The sequence below is a fragment of the Podarcis raffonei genome, chromosome 11, assembly GCF_027172205.1.
Source record: "Podarcis raffonei isolate rPodRaf1 chromosome 11, rPodRaf1.pri, whole genome shotgun sequence".
Taxonomy (NCBI): domain Eukaryota; kingdom Metazoa; phylum Chordata; class Lepidosauria; order Squamata; family Lacertidae; genus Podarcis; species Podarcis raffonei.
Window position 1 is genome coordinate 2972544 of NC_070612.1, and position 21511 is coordinate 2994054.

General features: G+C 45.9%; 1 protein-coding gene across 1 annotated transcript in view; it reads right to left on the minus strand.

The window, feature by feature from the left end:
* The window catches only part of DNAI1 (dynein axonemal intermediate chain 1), a 173185-nt gene that overhangs the window by 128125 nt on the left and 23549 nt on the right, over nt 1–21511 (minus strand). Inside the window, exons 5-9 of the mRNA XM_053409184.1 lie at nt 19244–19370; nt 17856–17974; nt 16804–16923; nt 11669–11728; nt 8301–8435 (exon numbers count right to left, since the gene is read on the minus strand). Coding sequence (XP_053265159.1) covers nt 8301–8435; nt 11669–11728; nt 16804–16923; nt 17856–17974; nt 19244–19370 — 561 coding nt within the window. The remainder of the gene's footprint in view (nt 1–8300; nt 8436–11668; nt 11729–16803; nt 16924–17855; nt 17975–19243; nt 19371–21511) is intronic.

Sequence of the window (21511 nt, forward strand, 5' to 3'; positions counted from 1 at the left end):
CCTGGGATCGGACTGCCGGAGAAAAAGAAACCGGCTAAGGACTGTTGCTACATGAAGGTAAAAAAGTAACTGAGATATTGACTTTGGTTACTCCCAACTTAGAAACATTTTACTTTGTTGCACTGTAAAGTTCGAATCCCCGCGGCGGGGTGCGCTCCCGTTGCTCGGTCCCAGCGCCTGCCAACCTAGCAGTTCGAAAGCACCTCCGGGTGCAAGTAGATAAATAGGGACCGCTTTCTAGCGGGAAGGTAAACGGCGTTTCCGTGTGCGGCTCTGGCTCGCCAGAGCAGCGATGTCACGCTGGCCACGTGACCCGGAAGTGTCTCCGGACAGCGCTGGCCCCCGGCCTCTTAAGTGAGATGGGCGCACAACCCCAGAGTCTGTCAAGACTGGCCCGTACGGGCAGGGGTACTTTTACCTTTACCTTTACCTTAAAGTCTTATGCAGGACACTATTGCTTTGGATCTTTTAAAAACTATTTGAAAGGGACTTTGAGGACTCGGAGGGCTTTTTTTTTTTCCTTTGGAAAGTGTGGGACTGATTTGAAGGCAAAGAATTTGTTCTGCGCCCTCTAGAGGACCTGTGAATAGTTTCAGCAACAAGTGGACCTTAAAATTTGAGAACTTTTGCTTGACAGCTTAAGAGTGTGGGAATGACCTTGACTGAAAGACTTTGTTATGGCAGATGGTAAAGAGAAAGAGGATTCACAAGAAACAACTCTGAGATCTGGTAGACAATACAAAATAGATTCCTCTATGCAAAGAAGGGCTTCTGTATCAGGAGCTTCTGGAACTGCAGCTGTCTCAAAGATAAAAGTGAAAACTATGTCTTCTGAAGAAGCATTTGCTAAAGTACTGGGGAAAATAAATGACTCTTTGGAGGAACTAAAAAAGCAAGGAGCAGAAACTAAAGTACAAGTTGCTGAAACAAATAAGAAAATTGAAGAAATCTCGGGGAAAATTGATTTAAATACAAAAAGTATAACTGACCTTGGAAATAAAGTGAACTCTAATGCAGAAGCAATTGGGAAATTACTGGAGGAATCATCTACTACACGACAGATAGCTGAGGAAGCTAAAGAAATTGCAACTGCTGCCGAGGAAAAGTTCCCACCGGTGTTTAAGAAACTAGATGAGCATGATCTGGCACTCTCTATGCAGGATATGCAACGGAAGGAGAGGAACTTAAGGATCAGACTTGTGCCGGAAAAAGAAGGAGATAACTTGGTGGACTTTTTGACAAAAGAATTTTCTGACTTTTGGAAGCAGGAGCTAGACAAGGAAGAATTTAAGATAGAGAGTGCATTCAGATTGGGAACAAGGCAGAGGAAGAACAGAGCCAGAGATTGTTTAATAACTTTGAGATCCAAGGAGGAGAGAGATAAAATACTGAACCTGCACTATCAAAATACCCTTCAAATTGAAGACTTTCGCATTGAGATTTTTAAAGATATTCCCAAAAACATTCTAGATGCAAGAGGCCTCTATAAGGACTTGGTGATACTGCTGAAAAGGAACTACATACCATTCAGGTGGGAGTTTCCTCAAGGCTTGTCTTTTAAATACAAGGGGAAGAAAAGAAGAATAAAGACAGTGAGTGATAAAGACAAGTTTTTAGGAGAACACGAAGAAGACCTACAGAAGGAGGCGTTTCCGGGACAAGGGCATCCTTCAAGCAAGGGACCACTAGACACAGATACGGAATCACCGACAAAAGAGGAACAACAATTAGGAGCTGTAGGAGGAAAGAGCAAATAGCTCCATCATGGCCCTGCAACTTCTAACCTGGAATTGTAATGGACTAAATATCCCCAGAAAAAGGAAAAATATATTTCATGCCTTAAGAAAAGACCAATTGGACTTGATTTGTTTACAAGAGACGCACGTGACAAGAGCACATAGAAAATTATTGATAAATAAAAGATTGGGACAAGAATTTATTTCTTCAGATAGAGTAAAAAAGAGAGGAGTGGTGATCTATGCAAAGGAAAGATTGCAACCGAAACTAATTTTTAAAGATGATCAAGGAAGATATTTGGCAATTGAAATTCAATCTCAAGGAGAAAAGTTTTTGATAGTGGGAATCTATGCACCAAATGAGGGGAAAGCTGAGTTTTTTAAGAAGTTGCATGAGACTTTGATGGACTACATGGATTACAACTTAATTATGATGGGAGACATGAATGGAGTAGTTTCAACAAATATGGACAAATCACAAAGACAGGTAGTTACAAAAGACGGAAGACTACCAAAAACTTTTTTTGAAATGACTGACAATATGGACTTGATTGACATTTGGAGAATAAAACACCCATTAGAAAGAGAGGGAACCTTCTTTTCTGAAGCCAAAATGACATGGACAAGGATTGACCAAATCTGGGTGACTAGCGGTATGGCATCGAGTATAAAGAAAGTGGAAATCTGCCCAAAAACCTTCTCCGACCATAACGCAGTAAAGATGGTGATGAAGCAAACAACAACTGGTTCCTTCAGATGGAGAATGAATGACACCTTACTTGGAGATGAAGAGATCTGCAAGAGGGCCCAAAAAACTTTGAAAGATTATTTTGAAATCAACTTGAGGACTAAAGTAGAAAAAAGAATAATATGGGACGCAAGTAAAGCCGTGATGAGAGGATTTTTGATACAACAAAATACACTAAAGAAAAGAAGTCAAAATGAGAGGAAAGAGAAAATCTTGGAAAAGATAAAAGAAGGGGAAAGGAAACTAAGATCGAAACCAAAATCGCAAGAGATTTTAAGAGAAATCAAATTATACCAAACACAATTTATGGAACTGATGAACCAAGAAATAGAATGGAAAATTAAACAAATGAGACAAAAGACTTTTGAATCTGCAGATAAATGTGGTAAGTTATTGGCTTGGCAAATAAAGAAGAGACAGAAACTCAACACGGTAACAAACTTAGAAGTGGATGGAAAGAACATATTTAACCCAGTGGAGATTAGGAACTGTTTTCAGAGCTACTTTAGACAACTGTATACACAAGGGCCGCAGAAAGAAATGGATATACAACAATTCCTCGAGAAAAATGGGCTGAAAAAGATCTCTCAAGAAAGTAAGACAATTTTGAATCAGGAAATATCAGCACAAGAAATAGAAGGTGCCATCCAAAGTATGACGCTGGGCAAATCTCCCGGACCGGACGGACTGACTTCCAAATATTACAAAGTTTTGAAGGAAGGGTTATTACAACCCCTGAAGGAAGTCTGTAATGAGATTATGCAGGGGAGAAGGGCACCCGACACGTGGAGGGAGGCCTACATCACACTTATACCAAAGACAGAGACTGAAAAGACCCAACTTAAGAACTACCGACCCATCTCGTTACTAAATGTGGATTATAAAATCTTTGCTGATATTTTAGCAAAGAGACTGAAAAGAGTACTGATGGAGGAGATTCATGGGGACCAAGCGGGCTTTCTCCCGAAAAGACACTTGTCAGACAACGTAAGGAATATAATTGACATTTTGGAAAAGTTGGAAGTGAATATAAACACTAAGGCAGTTTTGATATTTGTGGATGCCGAGAAAGCCTTTGACAATATATCTTGCAGTTTTATGCTGAAGAACCTCCGGGGGATGGGGGTAGGCCAAGGGTTTGAAAATGGTATAGGTGCAATATATTCTGAACAGAAAGCAAAATTAATTGTAAATAATGTGGTTACAGAAGAGTTCAAGATTGAAAAAGGGACACGTCAGGGGTGCCCTATCTCCCCACTACTTTTTATATCGGTCCTGGAGGTTTTGCTAAATATGATTAGGAAGGACCAGTTGGTTAAAGGGGTTCAGGTCGGAGCTAAACAATATAAATTGAGAGCATTTGCAGATGACCTGGTACTTACATTACAAGAGCCAGAAGCTAGCACGAAAAGAGTTTTGGAAATAATTCAAGAGTTCGGTCAAGTGGCAGGATTTAAATTGAATAAGTTAAAGACTAAGGTATTGGAGAAAAATCTAATACAGTTTGAAAAAGAAAGGTTTCAGAATGTGACAGGGTTGACTGTGGTTAAAAAAGTGAAATATTTGGGGATAAATATGACAGCTAAGAATGTGAATTTATTTAAAGATAATTATGAAAAAACTTGGATAGAAGTGAAAAAAGATTTGGAGATCTGGTCAAATCTGAAGCTTTCCTTGTTAGGTCGAATTGCAGTTATAAAAATGAATGTATTGCCAAGAATGTTGTTTTTGTTCCAAGCATTGCAAATAATGGATAAGACGGATTGTTTCAAGAAGTGGCAAAAAGATATATCTAAATTTGTCTGGCAGGGCAAGAAGCCCAGAATAAAGTTTAAGATACTAACGGATGCAAAGGAAAGAGGGGGATTTGCCCTGCCAGACTTTAAACTGTACTATGAAGCGGCAGCTTTCTGCTGGCTAAGAGACTGGCTACTTCTTGAAAATACAGATATTTTGGATTTAGAAGGTTTTAATAATATCTTTGGGTGGCATGCATATTTGTGGTATGACAAGGTTAAAGCACATAAAGGTTTTAAAAACCATATTGTCAGAAAAGCACTATTAAAAGTCTGGACTAGATATAAAGATTTGTTGGAAAACAAAACCCCAAGGTGGCTGTCGCCAATGGAAGCTAAGGCAGTTAAAAAGTTAAATATGGAGTCTAAATGGCCAAGATATTGGGAAATTCTGGAAAAGGAAGGGGACAGATTGAGACTGCAGAGTTTTGAGAAACTAAAAGGGAAAGTGAGAGATTGGTTGCACTATCACCAAATAAATGAAGTGTTTAAAATGGACAGTAAAATAGGCTTCCAGGTGGAAAAATCAAAATTGGAGACTGAACTGTTAGAATCCAGCACTAGAAATTTGTCAAAAATGTATAATTTGCTGCTGAAATGGAATACACAGGAGGAAACGGTTAAATCAAGTATGATTAAATGGGCTCAGGACATTGGTTATAACATTATGTTTGCTGATTGGGAGAAGTTGTGGACCACCGGGATGAAATTTACGGCATGTAATGCCTTAAGAGAGAATATTATGAAGATGATCTATAGGTGGTACATAACCCCAGTCAAGCTTGCAAAGATTTACCATTTGCCTGATAATAAATGTTGGAAATGTAAGGAAAAGGAAGGTACATTCTTTCACCTCTGGTGGACGTGCCCGAAGATTAAGGCATTCTGGGAAATGATCTATAATGAACTGAAAAAGGTATTTAAATATACCTTCCCTAAGAAACCAGAGGCCTTTCTCTTGGGTATTGTCGGCCAAGGGGTGTTAAAGACGGATATAACTTTTTTTATGTATGCTACAACAGCAGCAAGAATACTCATTGCGAAGTACTGGAAGACACAAGAGCTACCCACCCTGGAAGAATGGCAGATGAAGGTGATTGACTACATGGGCCTAGCAGAAATGACGAGCAGAATCCGAAACCAGGGAAGAGAAGCAGCGGAAGAAGAATGGAAAAAATTTAAGGACTATTTAAAGAAATATTACAAAATTAATGAAAGTTAGAATGATGTTGGATTAGAAAATAAATGGTTACTATTAGTAATGGATAAGATAAGGAGAATAAGGAAGATTAAATTAAATTAAAATAAGGGAAGATTTGCTGAATAATTGATTAGAAATTGGAATACAGAAAAGGGAGGTATGAGGAAGTCGGAGAAGAAAGGTATAAGAAATTAAGATCTGAAATTATACTTGTTTTTTGTTTTTGTTTGTTTGTTTGTTGTGTTTATTGTGGTGTATTGTTATGTTTTTGTGGTCATAAAAAAAAATTCTTTAATAAAAATTATATATATATATAAAAAAAAATATCTGCCGCAGTTCCACTTCAAGTCCTGGATTCATCAGTTTGCCACAGCCAATCACTACAATCTCAGTTCTGCCCGAGACAGAAACCACAATAACTAAACGAAAGGCTGGCATGGGGCAGTGTATTCACAAGATAAGTCTGGTGCCCTTAACCCGTTGAGATAAGAAGAAATCTCCCCCTTTTCTTCCACAGCTGCCCAATTTAATCACTGGGGGAAGTTTGGGCCAATATTCTCCACCCAAACACCTGGAGCTCTGAGCCAAGCGTGCTCCCATCCCTGCGCCCACCACCATCTCCTGGCTCTCCTAGAATTAGCAGCAGAAAACAATCAAGAGGCAAAAGCAAGAGACAGATATCGGCAGTCCAAGTGCCAATTTCAGGCTCGCAGTGGGAATTAATGAAGCATGCAGAAGGCAAGGCAATAATGAAGCGCCCCCCCCCCCGGGTGGGGGCAATATCTATTTCCTCCTAATGATCTATTTCTGGCAGCCTCATTCTTCTGAGCCAATAATAATGAAGCTGACACAAGACCCAATTCTCGTGTGAAAGGAGGCTTCCCCCCCCCCCCACAGGGTCCCATTTTCTAATTGTCTGTAACTGCAAACCCTCAGCGATTCTCACACCCTGGCAGGAGGGGGAAGCGTGGGGCAAAGTTGATAGCAGGCTGGGGTCTCAGGAGGACACACCCACTGTGGGGATCTGAAGGAGGGGGGTGTAGAAATTTAATAAAGAAATTTTTTAAAAATACTGTTGCACAGACCAGGTGATTCCACCCTGCTCTCTCTCTACAACTGGGATGAAAACAGGGACCTGTGTGTGCATGTTCAACCTCTTCTCCAGCAACAACTAGAATGGAGTATTTGTAGGGATCAAAAACACCAGTGCTGGCAATGTAATTTTTCTGTTCGTCTATAAATACTGGGTTTCCACACACGTCGCAACCAAATGTGTTGGAGTTCAGTCAGAATGATTCTAGCCTCCCTTCTCCCTGCGGTGCTGCAATGCCACACGCTGCTCTTACTGTTCTGACAGCTGAGACAAAAAGAATCAGGCCCAATAGACAGGATACTGGAAAAGATGTCCTTTGGCCTGATCCAGAGGACAGGCTCTTGTGCTGTTAATTTACACAGAAGAAGAAGAGGAGTTTGGATTTGATATCCCGCTTTATCACTACCCTAAGGAGTCTCAAAGCAGCTGCATGTGGAGGAGCGGGGAAGCGAACCCAGTTCACCAGATTACGAGTCTACCGCTCTTAACCACTACACCACACTGGTGGTAAAAAACAGGCAGCATGTGATGAACCATGTACACATAGAACAGGCCAGGTCAGGGGCAAGCATCCTCCACATTGCTATTTGCTCACACTGCATGGGCAGAAGCAGTGCCTTTTACCAGCTTCGTCTGGTTGGCGAACTGCAGCTGTTCCTGTGCAGGGAGAGCTTGGCCACTATAGGCCATGTGTGCAGAGGAGGGCAGCTAAGAGGATCAAGGGTCTGGAAGCCAAGCCTTATGAGGAATGGTTGAAGGAGCTGGGTCTGTTTAGCCCATAGCTGTCAACGTTTCCCTTTTTTTAAGGGGAATTCCCTTATTCTGAATAGGATTCCTCGCAAGAAAAGGGAAAAGTTGACAGCTATGGGCCTGGAGGAGATGGAAAGGAGATATGTTAGCCATCTTCTAAACATCTGAAGGGCTGTCACATGGAAGAGGGAGCACGCTTGTTTGCTCCTGCTCTGGAGGGTAGGACTCGAACTAATGGCTTCAAGTGACAAGAAAGGAGATTCCAGCTCAACATCAGGAAGAATTTTCTGACAGTAAGAGCTGTTGGACAGTGGAACGGTCTCCCTTGGGAGGCTGTAGACTCTCCTTCCTTGGAGGCTTTTAAGGAGAGGTTGGATGGCCATCTGTCAGGGATGCTTTAGTTGAGATTTGTGCATTGCAGGGGGTTGGACTAGATGACCCTTGGGTCCCTTCCAACTCTACGATTCTCTTATTCTATGTGTTGGCAACCTTGAGGCTGGATTTCTGCAATGCGCTCCATGTGGGGCTGGCCTTGGGGCTGGTTCAGAAGCTCCAACCTGCGGAAACTGCAGTGGCCAGATTACCGGATCCCAGGTACCCCAAGGGCTGTGAGGTGCAGGCCTGAGAAGCCATGGAGCAGATTGTGGAGGACCTCCAGGTGATGAACTCCCAAGGGGATCTCCAATTCCTTTAGCCCGGCCTCTGCAGAACCTCGCAAGGTTCCACCTGCACACAAAACAGTCACACATCCTGAACACGTGGAGATCTGGGATGGGGCCCGATGGCTTTCAACCTTACAGGAAAACATTTGAGCCAGGACCTGGAGAACATGGACTAGGGCAAAAACACAGGGGCAGCAAGTATTTCACCAAGATATAGGGGAGAAAACACCTAGGATGAAGGGAAAGGGATGTTGAAAATATAAAAGGCACAAAGCATTGCCGTGTATTATCACCACTATATGCAGGTACATCACCTGAGATTCCAGCGACGTCAGTTTTCTTCCCCGCATCTTGTCTTCTTTCTTTGCAACTGGGGCCTTTTGTTTCTCTTTCTCTTTCGACTTTTCCAGTTTCTGGAGCTCCTCCACATAGGCATCGTAGATTTCCCACTGAAAGAGACAAAGAGTGAATGGTGAGACAGCAAGGAGCATCACAGAACTAGTCACAGGTAGCAGAAGGCAAGAAGAAGAAGAAGAAGAAGAAGAAGAAGAAGAAGAAGAAGAAGAAGAAGTAGTAGTAGTAGTTTGGATTTGATATCCCGCCTTTCACTCCCCTTCAGGAGTCTCAAAGCGGCTAACATTCTCCTTTCCCTTCCTCCCCCACAACAAACACTCTGTGAGGCTGAGAGACTTCAGAGAAGTGTGACTAGCCCAAGGTGACCCAGCAGCTGCATGTGGAGGAGCAGAGATGCGAACCCGGTTCCCCAGATTACGAGACTACCACTCTTAACCACTACACCACACTGGCTCTCATGTGTACTTCTTAAAAACATTCCCTACCCGGCTTCCACCCAAACCACCAAGAAAGAAGATGAGTGATGACAATGTAAGAGAAATGTCACCCTAGAGCCCTGTGGCCCTGAGCACATAGAGGAGGAGGAGGAGTTTGGACTTGATATTCCGCCTTTCACTCCCCTTAAAGGTAAAGGTACCCCTGACCATTAGGTCCAGTCGCGGACGACTCTGGGGTTGTGCGCTCATCTCACTCTATAGGCTTCGGGAGCCGGCATTTGTCCACAGACAGCTTCCGGGTCATGTGGCCATCATGACTAAGCCGCTTCTGGCGAACCAGAGCAATGCACGGAAACGCCGTTTACCTTCCCACCGGAGCGGTACCTATTTATCTACTTGCACTTTGAGTGCTTTCGAACTGCTAAGTGGGCAGGAGCTGGGACCAAACAATGGGAGCTCACCCCGTCACGGGGATTCGAACCGCCGACCTTCCAATCAGCAAGCCCTAGGCTCTGTGGTTTAGACCACAGCACCACCCGCGTCCCATTTCACTCCCCTTAAGGAGTCTCAAAGCAGCTAACATTCTCCTTTCCCTTCCTCCCCCACAACAAACACCCTGTGAGGTGAGTGAGGCTGAGAGACTTCAGAGAAGTGTGACTAGCCCAAGGTCACCCAGCAGCTGCATGTGGAGGAGCGGGGAAGTGAACCCGGTTCACCAGATTACGAGTTCACCACTCTTAACCACTACACCATGCTGGCTCCATGCTAGAGAGGCAAAATGAATACTCCAGCAGGAACAGGACCAGAGCTGGAGGGAAGACTGGGGCAGATCCACAGGTGCACACACACACATCCATCCATCCATCCATCCATGGGCAGAGGCAGTTATGAGCCAGATAAGGGAGAAGGAACTGGAACAAGGTTGCAGGCGAGCAGGAGGGGAAGCTGGTAGCTGGGAGGGAGCAGGTAAGCAGGAAGGCAAACACAGAGGAAGAGAGAACTTGGAGCAAGAGGCAGGAGCCACACAAACAAGGCCAGAGAAGCCACTTTCAACACAGGCCAGTCAAGGAGGAAACAAGGCCTTTCCTGGGCGGTGGGTGACAATTCTGCCCCTTCCTCCTCCCACCTGCAGACACAGGTTCTTTGACACATGAGATTCTGGAAAGGCTCTTGACTCAAATTCAGTAGGATAGAAAAGGGACTGTTGGCAGGGAGTCGGGGAACGAAGAAAGGAAGAGTTTGAAATATTACTTTATATTCATAAAATGGCCCAAGATGGGGGTGGGGAAGAGAGATGTGGGATTTTGTCCTATGTCTAAAACTTCAGCTGCGTTCTGACAAATTTAGCAAGTCGCTACTCTGAGCCACTCAAGCTGTGCTCAGCCTGAAGAGAATTCCACTAGCGAGCGAGCTGGAGATTTGCATTTATTCCAGCACTTGATTAGAAACACGGGTGTCCCTTTAAAGGACCAATTTGATATAACAAAGATGCATCCCTTTCTCCATCTCTCCATGTCCCCCTACGAGGGAGAGATGCTGAGTCTGTGCCATTGTCTTATCTACTGCTGTGTACCAAGTACAATAGACAAAATCAGTGGTAATTGGGACAATTGTCACAGGGACCACAATAAATATGTGTGGATCAATTCAACTTCTAGGCAACAGTGAGATTTTAAAAAGAGAAAACGTAAAGAAACAAAAACTGGTTGAATTCCATCCCACACACTTCAGCAGCAAAAATGCACTTATCCTAATGGCACTATTGTTTCAAAGATGCAGATTAAAGAGACATGCCCAGGGACACTTTGGGGAGGTGATATGTTTCAGCATCATTTCAGAGCCTGCCGCAGATGTGTTTTCATCTACACCAAGCCAGAGAGATGGGCCTCCACATTTCATCCTGCAGGTCTTTCCCCGGTACCTTCAAACACACCCAAAAGCAAGCGGATGCTTTTATCTCACACACAGGAGAGAATGAAGGCTGCAGTCCTATAGTCACTTACCTGGGGCATACATTTGAGGAGGCATAGATTGTGCTGTAGGGAATGCCATGCTTTCAATCAAGGATGTGGATGTTCTCTTGGCTCTGTAATCCTCACAGGCCATTAAAGGTAAAGGTAAAGGTACCCCTGCCTGTACGGGCCAGTCGTGTCCGATTCTAGGGTTGCGCGCTCATCTCGCTTAAGAGGCCGGGAGCCAGCGCTGTCCGCAGACACTTCCGGATCACGTGGCCAGTGTAACAAAGCTGCATCTGGAGAGCCAGCACCAGCGCCGCACACGGAAACGCAGTTTACCTTCCCACTATAAAGCGGTCCCTATTTATCTACTTGCACTTAAGGGTGCTTTCGAACTGCTAGGTGGTCAGGAGCTGGGACCGAACGACGGGAGCTCACCCCGCCGCGGGGATTCGAACCGCCGACCATATGATCAACAAGTCCTAGGCACTGAGGTTTTACCCACAGCGCCACCCGCATCCCCTTCACAGGCCATTAGGAATGAGCAAAGGCACTGAGGGACTGGCAGGGATTAGATGCACGGACTACCTGGGACTGCCCAGTGTTAAGACGGAAGACTAAAGGGATGAGATTCTGGCTCCATCCAACTTTCTCTCCCTTAGCTGTCACCTCAGTGGCAGAGCTCAGCTCCACCAGGAAGCCCCTGACCCAAAGTTGTGGTGGCTGGTCATTATGGGAACAAACACTTAGAAACTGGTGGCTGAGCTTTGGTTTGTCTGTTTTCCCTCTGCCCTCCATGTCCCTTTCTCCTTCTGTGTTGTAGGGTTGTAGGTCTTGTGCTGACAGTATGTAAACTGCTCTGAAAGCTCCCCCTTTTTTTTGCTGAATGGTGGGGCACAAATGCTCTAAATTAATATATAAATAAACAGCATTTACCTGGTTGGCAGTGTCAGAGAAGGTAGCTCTCGGCGGGGGCTCCATCTGACATGCCCTGTCCTGGAAGAAAGGATTTGAAGTAGCACGCAGTTAATCCCGTTGTCAGTGCAGGATATATATAAAAGTCGGCTCTTGCTTAGCTGCTGAGAAACCGCCTGAGGCTTGAGCAGCGCCAGTGGAGTGTGACTTCCCTCTACCATTTATCCAAAAGGTCTGTGCGCTGCGAGGGTATTGCAAATGGATCTGTGTTTACTATCAACGTGACATTTTATTTGTGACAAGAGCTGGCCTGTTGCTACAATGACCCCGGGCTCACGTGCGTCCAGGGAAACAGAAAGCACCTCGATAGGAATGTACAAATGGAAGGATCATTGGTTTCGGCAGAAATTGCTGCAAGTTTGCCGCAGGTGGATAGGTTTTACTGCTTCTGCCTCCGAGAGCAGTGCAACACGCGGGCTAACTTATGGCATTCTAGAATTATAACAGCCTATGTAAAAAGCTTGGCCTTACCTCTCTCTGGGGAAAGGGGCTTTTAAAGAAAATGTTCAAAGCAATCTAAGTTTTCTCCTTAGCACCTGAAGTCTCTGTAAGCAAGGGAGTAATGAGACAGAAGAACTGGCCACTGGCTGGCTGCCCACAAGTCAGATTCAGCTCCACTAGAACTAGAAGGGTGTTGCGGAACTGAAGCTGGGATCTAGGAAAACAGGGCCTCTGGGGAGGGTTAGGCTGTGGCAGAAATGGGGAAATGGGAGACCAGCAGTATCTGGAGGGAGACACAGATGGTCTGATATAAAGGCTTTGTGTGGAGCTGGCCAAGGAGCAGAGAGGGCAGAGCTGGTAGCTTTGAGGAGACGCTGCAACAATTTTCTGCTTTCCACATCGGCACGGCAGGACCTATTACATAGAATCATAGAACTGTAGAGTTGGAAGGGACCACATGGGTCATCTAGTCCATCCCCTGCAGTGCAGGAATATTTTGCCCAAGGTGGGTTTTGAACCCAGGACCCTGAGATTAAGAGTCTCATGCTCTACCGACTGAGCTATTCCTTTGTAATAGTAGTTCTACGGACATCTGAAATGCCACTAATGAGTGCTTCAGATGCAGCATAGTCATAGGATGTTTCCGAGCACAATTCAAAGTGTTGGTGCTGACCTTTAAAGCCCTAAATGGCCTCGGCCCAGTATACCTGAAGGAGCGTCTCCACCCCCATCGTTCTGCCCGGACACTGAGGTCCAGCTCCGAGGGCCTTCTGGCGGTTCCCTCGCTGTGAGAAGCCAAGTTACAGGGAACCAGGCAGAGGGCCTTCTCGGTAGTGGCACCCACCCTGTGGAACGCCCTCCCACCAGATGTCAAAGAGAAGAAGAACTCAAAGACTTTTAGAAGACATCTGAAGGCAGCCCTGTTTAGGGAAGCTTTTAATGTTTAACAGACCACTGTATTTTAGTACTTTGTTGGAAGCCGCCCAGAGTGGCTGGGGAGACACAGCCAGATGGGCGGGGTATAAATAATAAATTATTATTATTATTATATTATTATTATTATAGGAACATAGGAATTTGCCTTCCACCAAGTCAAACCACTTGTGTACCAAGCTCACCAACTAGCAACATCTCTCTGGGGTTTCTTGAGTTCTTTCGCATGCAAAACAGATGTGCTACCACCAACCTGTCCCGTTACACACAACACCGGAATGAGTTTGCAATTATCCTGAAGTCACTGGTATTTTTATTGTTATGGATCACATTATTATTCATTACGATATTGCTTTCTAGTGTCTGAAGTGCTTTAGGAGTCTTAATTGCATCGTCGGAGCAGATGGCCCAGTAAATCTGTTTGCTTCTCTGCATCTGAAGCCCACCCAACCCCACGGCCTCTGTGTGGAGAGCAGGCATTCGGTCTTTGAAACAAAAAAATGAGAAAGGGCACGTCCCTGTTCCGGAAATCAAAGTCAAGGGCAAAAGAAGGCAATATGGGAGATGCCCTGTTCTCTCCTCTGGAGTACCTGCTACTACTGCAATGAGAGCTGAGCTCATTGCAGCACCTTGTAACCCATGTCCACCTCTTTCCAGCCTCGGGAACGTATCAGTGTCTCTTAAATCTTGCCGCACAATTTATCCACAGTCAATCCTCATATGATTAACCTTCTAGACCTTTTCTAACCTCCTGCTCTGGAGGGCAGGACCCGAACCAACGGATTCAAGTGACAAGACAGGAGATTCTGGCTCAACACCAGGAAGAACTTTCTGACAGCAAGAGCTGTGTGACAGTGGAACGGTCTCCCTCGGGAGGTGGTGGAGGTTTTAAAGCAGAGGTTGGATGGCCATTTGTCGCAGATCCTTTACTTGTGATTCGTGGATTGCAGGAGCTTGGACTAGATGATCCTTGGGGTCCATTCCAACTCTACAGTTCTATGGTTTGGTCATTCTTTCAGCATTCGCGCAAGATAAGCTAAATGGAACCTTCGTGTGCAGAGACAGAAATACCTTCGGAAAGCACACGCTGCAGACAAACAGGGGAGAGATTCATCATTCCCATCACCCCCAGCTTCTTAGCCTCTTTGGGGCATGAGGTTGGCCACCACTCAGTGGGAAACGCTGGACCTGGTGGCGCTAGGGAGGCAGTTGTCACCACGGCACTTCTTAGTGTGTGGCGTGCCGCAGGGCGCAATCCCTTCCCCGATGCTTTTTAATATCTTTATGTGCCCCCTTGCCCAGATTGTCCAGAGCTTTGGGCTGGGTTGTCATCAATATGCTGATGACACCCAGCTTTATCTGTTGATGGACAGCCGTCCTGACTCAGCTCCGGACACACTGACCAGATGCTTGGAATTTGTGGCTGGATGGCTGAGTGGGAGCCGGTTGAAGTTAAATCCTTCAAAGACAGAGGTCCTCTGGCTGGGTCAGGACGACATGGGGTTGGGGGCCAACTCCCATCTCTTGTGGGGGCTCAATTAGTGCCAGCGCCTTCTGTCAAGAGCTTTGGTATAACCTTCGACACCTCCCTTTCCAAGGAGGCGCAGGTTGCAGCCACAGCAAAGGTGGCATTTTTCCATCTCCGCCGTATTAAGCAGTTGGTCCCTTACCTTTCTCGCCCTCATCTGGCCACAGTGATCCACGCGACGGTCACCTCCCCGCCTGATTATTGTAACTCATTCTACACGGGGCTGCCCTTGAAGCTGACCCAGAAACTCCAGTGGGTGCAGAATGCCGCGGCGAGGCTCCTTATGGGGTCCTTGTCGCGGGATCACATTCATCCAGTGCTTTACCAGCTGCACTGGCTACCGGTGGAGTTCAGGGTCAGGTTTAAGGTGCTGGTTTTGACCTTTAAAGCTCTATGTGGCCTAGGATCCACGTAGCTACGGGACCGCCTCTCCTGGTATGCCCCACAGAGGACCTTAAGGTCCACAAATGACAACATTCTGGAGGTCCCAAGTCGCAAGGTGGTTAGATTGGTCTCAACTAGGGCCAGGGCCTTTTCAGTACTGGCCTCGACTTGGTGGAACACTCTGTCACAAGAGACTAGGGCCCTGCGGGACTTGACATCTTTCCACAGGGCCTGCAAGACAGAGCTGTTCTGCCTGGCCTTTGGTTTGGACCCAGTCTGACCCTTATGTTTCCCTTCCCTTCTGGTTTTGACTTTTAAAATGATGCTGCATTTTAAATTGCATTTTAACCTGTATTTTAAATTGGTGGTTTTTCCCCTTTTTCTTTTTTTCTTATTATGTTTTTACTGAAATTTTATTGGTGTTAGCCACCCTGAGCCCGGCTCTGGCCGGGGAGGGCGGGGTATAAATAAAATTATTTATTATTATTATTATTATTATTATTATTATTATTCCCATCACCCCCAGCTTCTTAGCCTCTTTGGGGCATGAGGTTGGCCACCACTCAGTGGGAAACGCTGGACCTGGTGGATCTCCAAGCCTGATCCAGGAGGGCAGTTCCTGCATCCTCTTAACAGTTTCCATGATGCAGAAAGATTATTTGGAGAGAGACTTCCCACTTAGCTTGCTTTTGAACTGTCACAGCCTGAGAAAGTGCCCTGATAGCAGAACAGGCCTGCTGAAAAATATTCAGACCTAAACCACGTCAGCGTTCTCTGGCTCATCATCTTTCATGGACCATAGGAAGCTGCTTTATGTACTGCCAAACTCATGGTCCGACTAGGTACGGTTTTAACCACCCTGACTAGCAGGGGTTCTCCAGGTTTTCAGACTCCAGTCCTCATGATTCTGAATCAAGGGCTGATATACCGTATTTTTCGCTCTATAAGATGCACCAGACCACAAGACGCACCTAGTTTTTGGAGGAGGAAAACAAGAAAAAATATTCTGAATCTCAGAAGCCAGAACAGCAAGAGGGATCACTGCACAGTGAAAGCAGCAATCCCTCTTGCTGTTCTGGCTTCTGGGATAGCTGCACAGCCTGCATTCGCTCCATAAGACGCGCACACATTTCCCCTTACTTTTTAGGAGGGAAAAAGTGAGTCTTATAGAGCAAAAAATACGGTAATAGTGAGACAGGAGGAGACAGACCACTGCTCCATCTAGCTCAGTATAATCCACACTGAATGGCAGCAATGCCTCTCCAGGGTTTTGAGGCAGGGGAGACCCCCAACCCTACCTGGAAACGCCAGGAATTGAACGGAGGACTTCCTGCATGCAAGGCAGATGTGCTACAGCCCTTCCCTTCTAGAAAACAGCCTAACAAACAAGCGGTTGAGGACAGACCCTGAAAACTGGCATTTTTGAGGTGGGCAAGGAAGAGTTTGTGTCAAGCATCCACAGAGAGCTAGGAGATGATAACCATGAATGCGGCACATGCGTAATTCCACCATTTCCAGAGCGCCAGAAACCTCTGACAGAAGAAGCATCCATCTTTGCCACTGTGTGTCTAGCTGCCAAAGGCAAAAGGCAATCAATGTCTTCTATGTCCATCAGCAATTAGCACTTGACGCAGAGAGATGCCCATAGGCGTATGAGAGGGACTTTAGCCAACAGACAAGGGTGTGAAGCATAGCTGTCAACTTTTCCCTTTTCTTGCGAGGAATCCTATTCGGAATAAGGGAATTTCCCTTAAAAAAAATGGGAAATGTTGACAGCTAAGGTGTGAAGAGACCGGCAGTGACAACCTACCCTCACAGGGTTGTTGTACGTCTGGGAGGCCCTCTCGCTGAAGTTGAACTGGTTGGTGAGCTTCCGTTCACCCACCAGACGGGGACGGTATTCTTCTTCTTTCTCTTCCTGGGCTGCAGCCTGAAAGAGGGGGAAACGATCACAGAATTGCAGAGTTGGAAGGGTCATCTAGTCCAACCCACCCATCTCTTTGTGGGGGGCAGACTGGGCAGAACTAGAAAGGAAAGAGAGGGGCATCACAGGGACGTTTTGGTGGTCCTCCTTTGGCTGGAAATGCAGCACCACGAGGACCTTGCTGTCACCCACCTGGGCAGGGGAAGAGGAAGCGGTGGCAGCAGGGTGCTGGAACCCTGGAGGGCCATCGCTGCCTGTCGGTGAGCCAGATGGACCCACAGTCCGATTCAGTATAAGCTTCCTATGTTCCAATGTGTGCGGGCCCTATCCACTGCCCCTCCTGCCACCCTTGGCCGCTGGGTCAGCCATGCCAGCCTCCCAGCATTGTCCCCACCCAGAGGCGGGTGAGGGGCTTGCCTGTCCCTGCCCCTGCTCATTGCTGGTGGGGCTACAGAGAGGGCAGGAGGAAAAGGAGGGGAATGACTCTTCCTTGTGTAACCTCTTGTTACGTTTGCTTCAGGTTGAGCGTTTTCAGGTTGCGTCCTGCAGTGACCCAGAAGTCCCAGAAAGGGTTACTTCTGGATTTTGCCGCTCGCGCATGTGCAGACGCGCAAAATGACATCACGGGCCTGCGCAGAAGCGGCAAATCGCGACCCGCGCATGCGCAGACGTGGGTTGCGTTCTGCTCATGTTGCGAGCAGGCCTCCGGAATGGATCCCGTTCGCAACCAGAGGTACCACTCATCTACATCTACATCTGTATCTGTATCTGTATCTGTATCAAAATCACCCTTAACAAACTATGATTCTCAGGGCTGGGAAAGAAGAGACATTTTCCTCAGGTGGCAAAATGTCTTGGGCCAACCCTGAACGGTTTAAGCAAAGTAAAAAATGAGAGCAATACAAGCTAGCTGCTTGCACGTTGCCACGAAGCCTTACCGGCTGATCTGTTTTTTCTCCTTCTCCTTCTCCTGCTTCCCCTTCCGGCTGCTCTTCTTCCTTAAGTTCTTCATCCATGGCCTCAAAGTCCACCACAGCAGATGGGACAGGAAGCACAGCTAAGAATCATAAAGAATCATAAACAAAGCTGTGGAGCTGGAAGGGACCGCGAGGGTCATCTAGTCCAACCCCCTGCACTTCAGGAAACTTTTGCCCAACGCGGGGCTCCAACCCATGACCCTAAGATTAAGAGTCTCGTGCTCTACCGACTGAGCTATCCCAGCTGAGAATAAAACAGGACAATGTGGCAAACACAGCAGTTACTGCGGCAACCCATATCAGAAACACCGGGAAGGGGTGGGAGAGAGAGCTTTGTGTCTGTAGGCCCAGTAGCTATGGCACTGGGTGGAAGACAAGCATTTAAGGCCCGTCTTCTACAGCTTCAAAGATGTCCCAGCTTCAGAGTGCATCAAAGCAAGTTCTCCATGCAATGCACAATTCATTTATGTATTTCACTACTTTTTAATATAATTTTTATTAAGTTTTATTAAGTTTTCCATATTTTATTACATTTCAGTATCAAAGAATTTAATAATAATAATAATAATAATAATAATAATAATAATAATAATTCATGACTTAAAACATTGCTTAAATAAAGCATTGACCCCCTTCCTTCCCTCAAACAGACTTCCATATCTCGTTACCAATTTCTCCACATTCCTAAATTCACTTTTTTACCTTAAATCAATCTTTTGACAATCACCTTCTTATAAGTAAATCAGCTCCTTAATTTCCCATTACCAAACATTTCAGCTTAGACCTACAAACGTATTCAGCTGTTTACAATTTTCTTTCATATAGAGTATAAATTTGCCCCAGCCCCAGATGTTTATGTAAGCTGTATGTTATAATTATACTTGTAATGAGAGAAAAGAAAATCAATTAAAAAATTTTTTTTAAAAAAAATTAAAACTTACTAAACAGGGCTGCCTGCAGAAGTCTTTTAAAAGTAAGATAGTTGCTTATTTCCTTGACATCTGATGGGAGGGCGTTCCACAGGGGCTAGATGCACCAATGATCTGTCACAGCCTTAGCCAGATCTATATATACTAAGTCACACATCTCTGCTCCTCTCCTGAGCACCAGTTTCCCATTATTTGTACCTCCCACCAGACTGCTGCGTACCCCCCTGTCCAGAGAAGGTATGTCTGCAAGAGACCTCCTACAAACTGACGTTCACCTGTTCAATCATGCTAACAAACAGGCCCCCGTGTGACAGTGTTCTCCCACCTAAGGCTACAGGCACACATTTTCTCCGGCACCCAGAGTAGGTGTGGCGGGCGCATGGCTCAATCGCTCGCTGTCTGCTGACCCACAAAGCCTACCGATAGTCAGGCTCTGCTTCACGCTCTGCCTCCGACCCTCATCCGAATCTCGGAATATCAGGTTCCCGTAAAGAGTGAAGTGCGTGGCCATCTGTTCCACCACACTAGTCTGCTTGTAGGATCTCTCCTACGGAGAAAGAAAAGACCAGCACTGATAGGACGACACACAGCCACGTTTCTCTTTCATTCATAAAAGGGTTTCTGTACCACTGTTCCATAAATTATCAGAGTGGTGTGCAGTGATGAAACATAAACATTATTAAGAAGCCCCACAAGGAGGTCAACAGAACTCTCCTCCTTCATAGAATCGTAGACAACTGCCTAATGCCTGGAGGTAGGGTTGGTGTTTTTGTTTTTTGCCAAAGCTTCTGAGTGTGTGTGTGTGTGTTTGTCCAAAGTTTGGCAAATCCCGGACATTTCAGCGATTTCTGCCCGGAAACTGCTTTCGACACCCGATTTCCAGCTACGTCTAGGGAATTCCAGATTTATGGCACCCCTAGTCCAACCCCAAGGGACGCAGGTGGCGCTGTGGGTTAAACTTGCCGATCAGTGGTTCGAATCCCCGTGACGGGGTGAGCTCCCGTTGCTCGGTCCCTGCTCCTGCCAACCTAGCAGTTCGAAAGCACATCAAAGTGCAAGTAGATAAATAGGTACCGCTCCGGCGGGAAGGTAAACAGCATTTCCATGTGGTGCTTTGGTTCGCCAGAAGCGGCTTAGTCATGCTGGCCACATGACCCAGAAGCTGTACGCCGGCTCCCTTGGCCAATAAAGTGAGATGAGCACCGCAACCCCAGAGTCGGTCACGAATGGACCTAATGGTCAGGGGTCCCTTTACCTTTACCTTTAGTCCAACCCCAATTCAACGCAAGATTCTCACCCACATGGGGTTGGGGCTCGAATCTACAACCCATCCATTTTTGGCTGGATCTAGTCCCAGCAGGAATGAAGGAGCAACTACATTTCAATCTAGCTCAGATTACCTCACATTACCACACCAGAGTGGGAGGGAGAAGCTACAGATCCCAGGAATGTCACACAAAGCCTGGTCCGTAAAAATGGTCAGTTGCAGGACTATCTAAGGTGAATTCTAGGGTGAAGGTTTTAGTTCATGGGAGTCACATACCTCACAGCGATGTTGTGAGGGTAAAATGGGGAGACATTCACCACCTAGAGCTCATTGAAAAAGTGGCATATAAATCTAATAAATAAATAAATGACTCCAGTGAGCCAGTAATCCCCCTAATTTAGCAGAACGCTGTCCCTAATTGCTCAAATACACTTGCTTACACAGCTCTCCTGTCTTTTCTATCAGGTTGGCTCAGATCATAAAGCCTTTGAGCCATGAATATCCCAGGGATGAGGGGAATCGTTCACAGCCTCCTCGCCGACCGTGGCAGAACGGAAGGATTTATTACCCAGCATCAGGCTATTCAGCGATGCTCGCCTTCAAAACAATATGGAGCGGCTTCTATCTACAATTTCCGGGTGATCAATTATGGTAATATACTTATTCATTCATTTACCTCCCCTGCTTGAACATACCAAGGAAGAAAGTTTGAAAGAAGGAACGGAAGGGGAAGAAGTCCTTATTAACAACAAAGGGCAAAATCTGAGCAGAACTGGCCCTGTATTGTCAGCCAAGGCAGGGATGAAACTCACATCCAGTGCCGGATTTACATATAAGCTAAACAAGGGTTTAACTTATAGGGTTTAGCTTAGGGCCCCACATTCTTGGGGGCCCCCAAAAAATTAAAGGAAAAAAAACCTGGATGTACATTTCCAAAATATAAAATAAAAAAACAAATAAAATAAAACCTACATACAGCAACAGTGTTTTGTGTTGTGTAGGCTTCTATGATGTAAGGAATGGGCCCCCGCCTGCTAGCCTGCTCCCTAAAATATCCCTGGTTTGCTCATTTCTATATATAGGGTGCCTAGATTCTGCATGGGCTGGTTGCATGGCAACATGTGCAAATGGCTTTAGATATCTATTAGGTCTATAAATCACCATATAGCATGTATTCAACACAAAAAACAGCGACTTTTGTCGTTGTTGACAAAGGACAGCTGGACATATAAAGGGCCCCATTACCTTTAGGAGCTTAAAGGTAAAGGGACCCCTGACCATTAGGTCCAGTCGTGGCCGACTCTGGGGTTGTGGCGCTCATCTCGCTTTACTGGCCGAGGGAGCCAGTGTACAGCTTCTGGGTCATGTGGCCGGCAGGACTAAGCCACTTCTGGCGAACCGGAACAGCGCACGGAAACGGA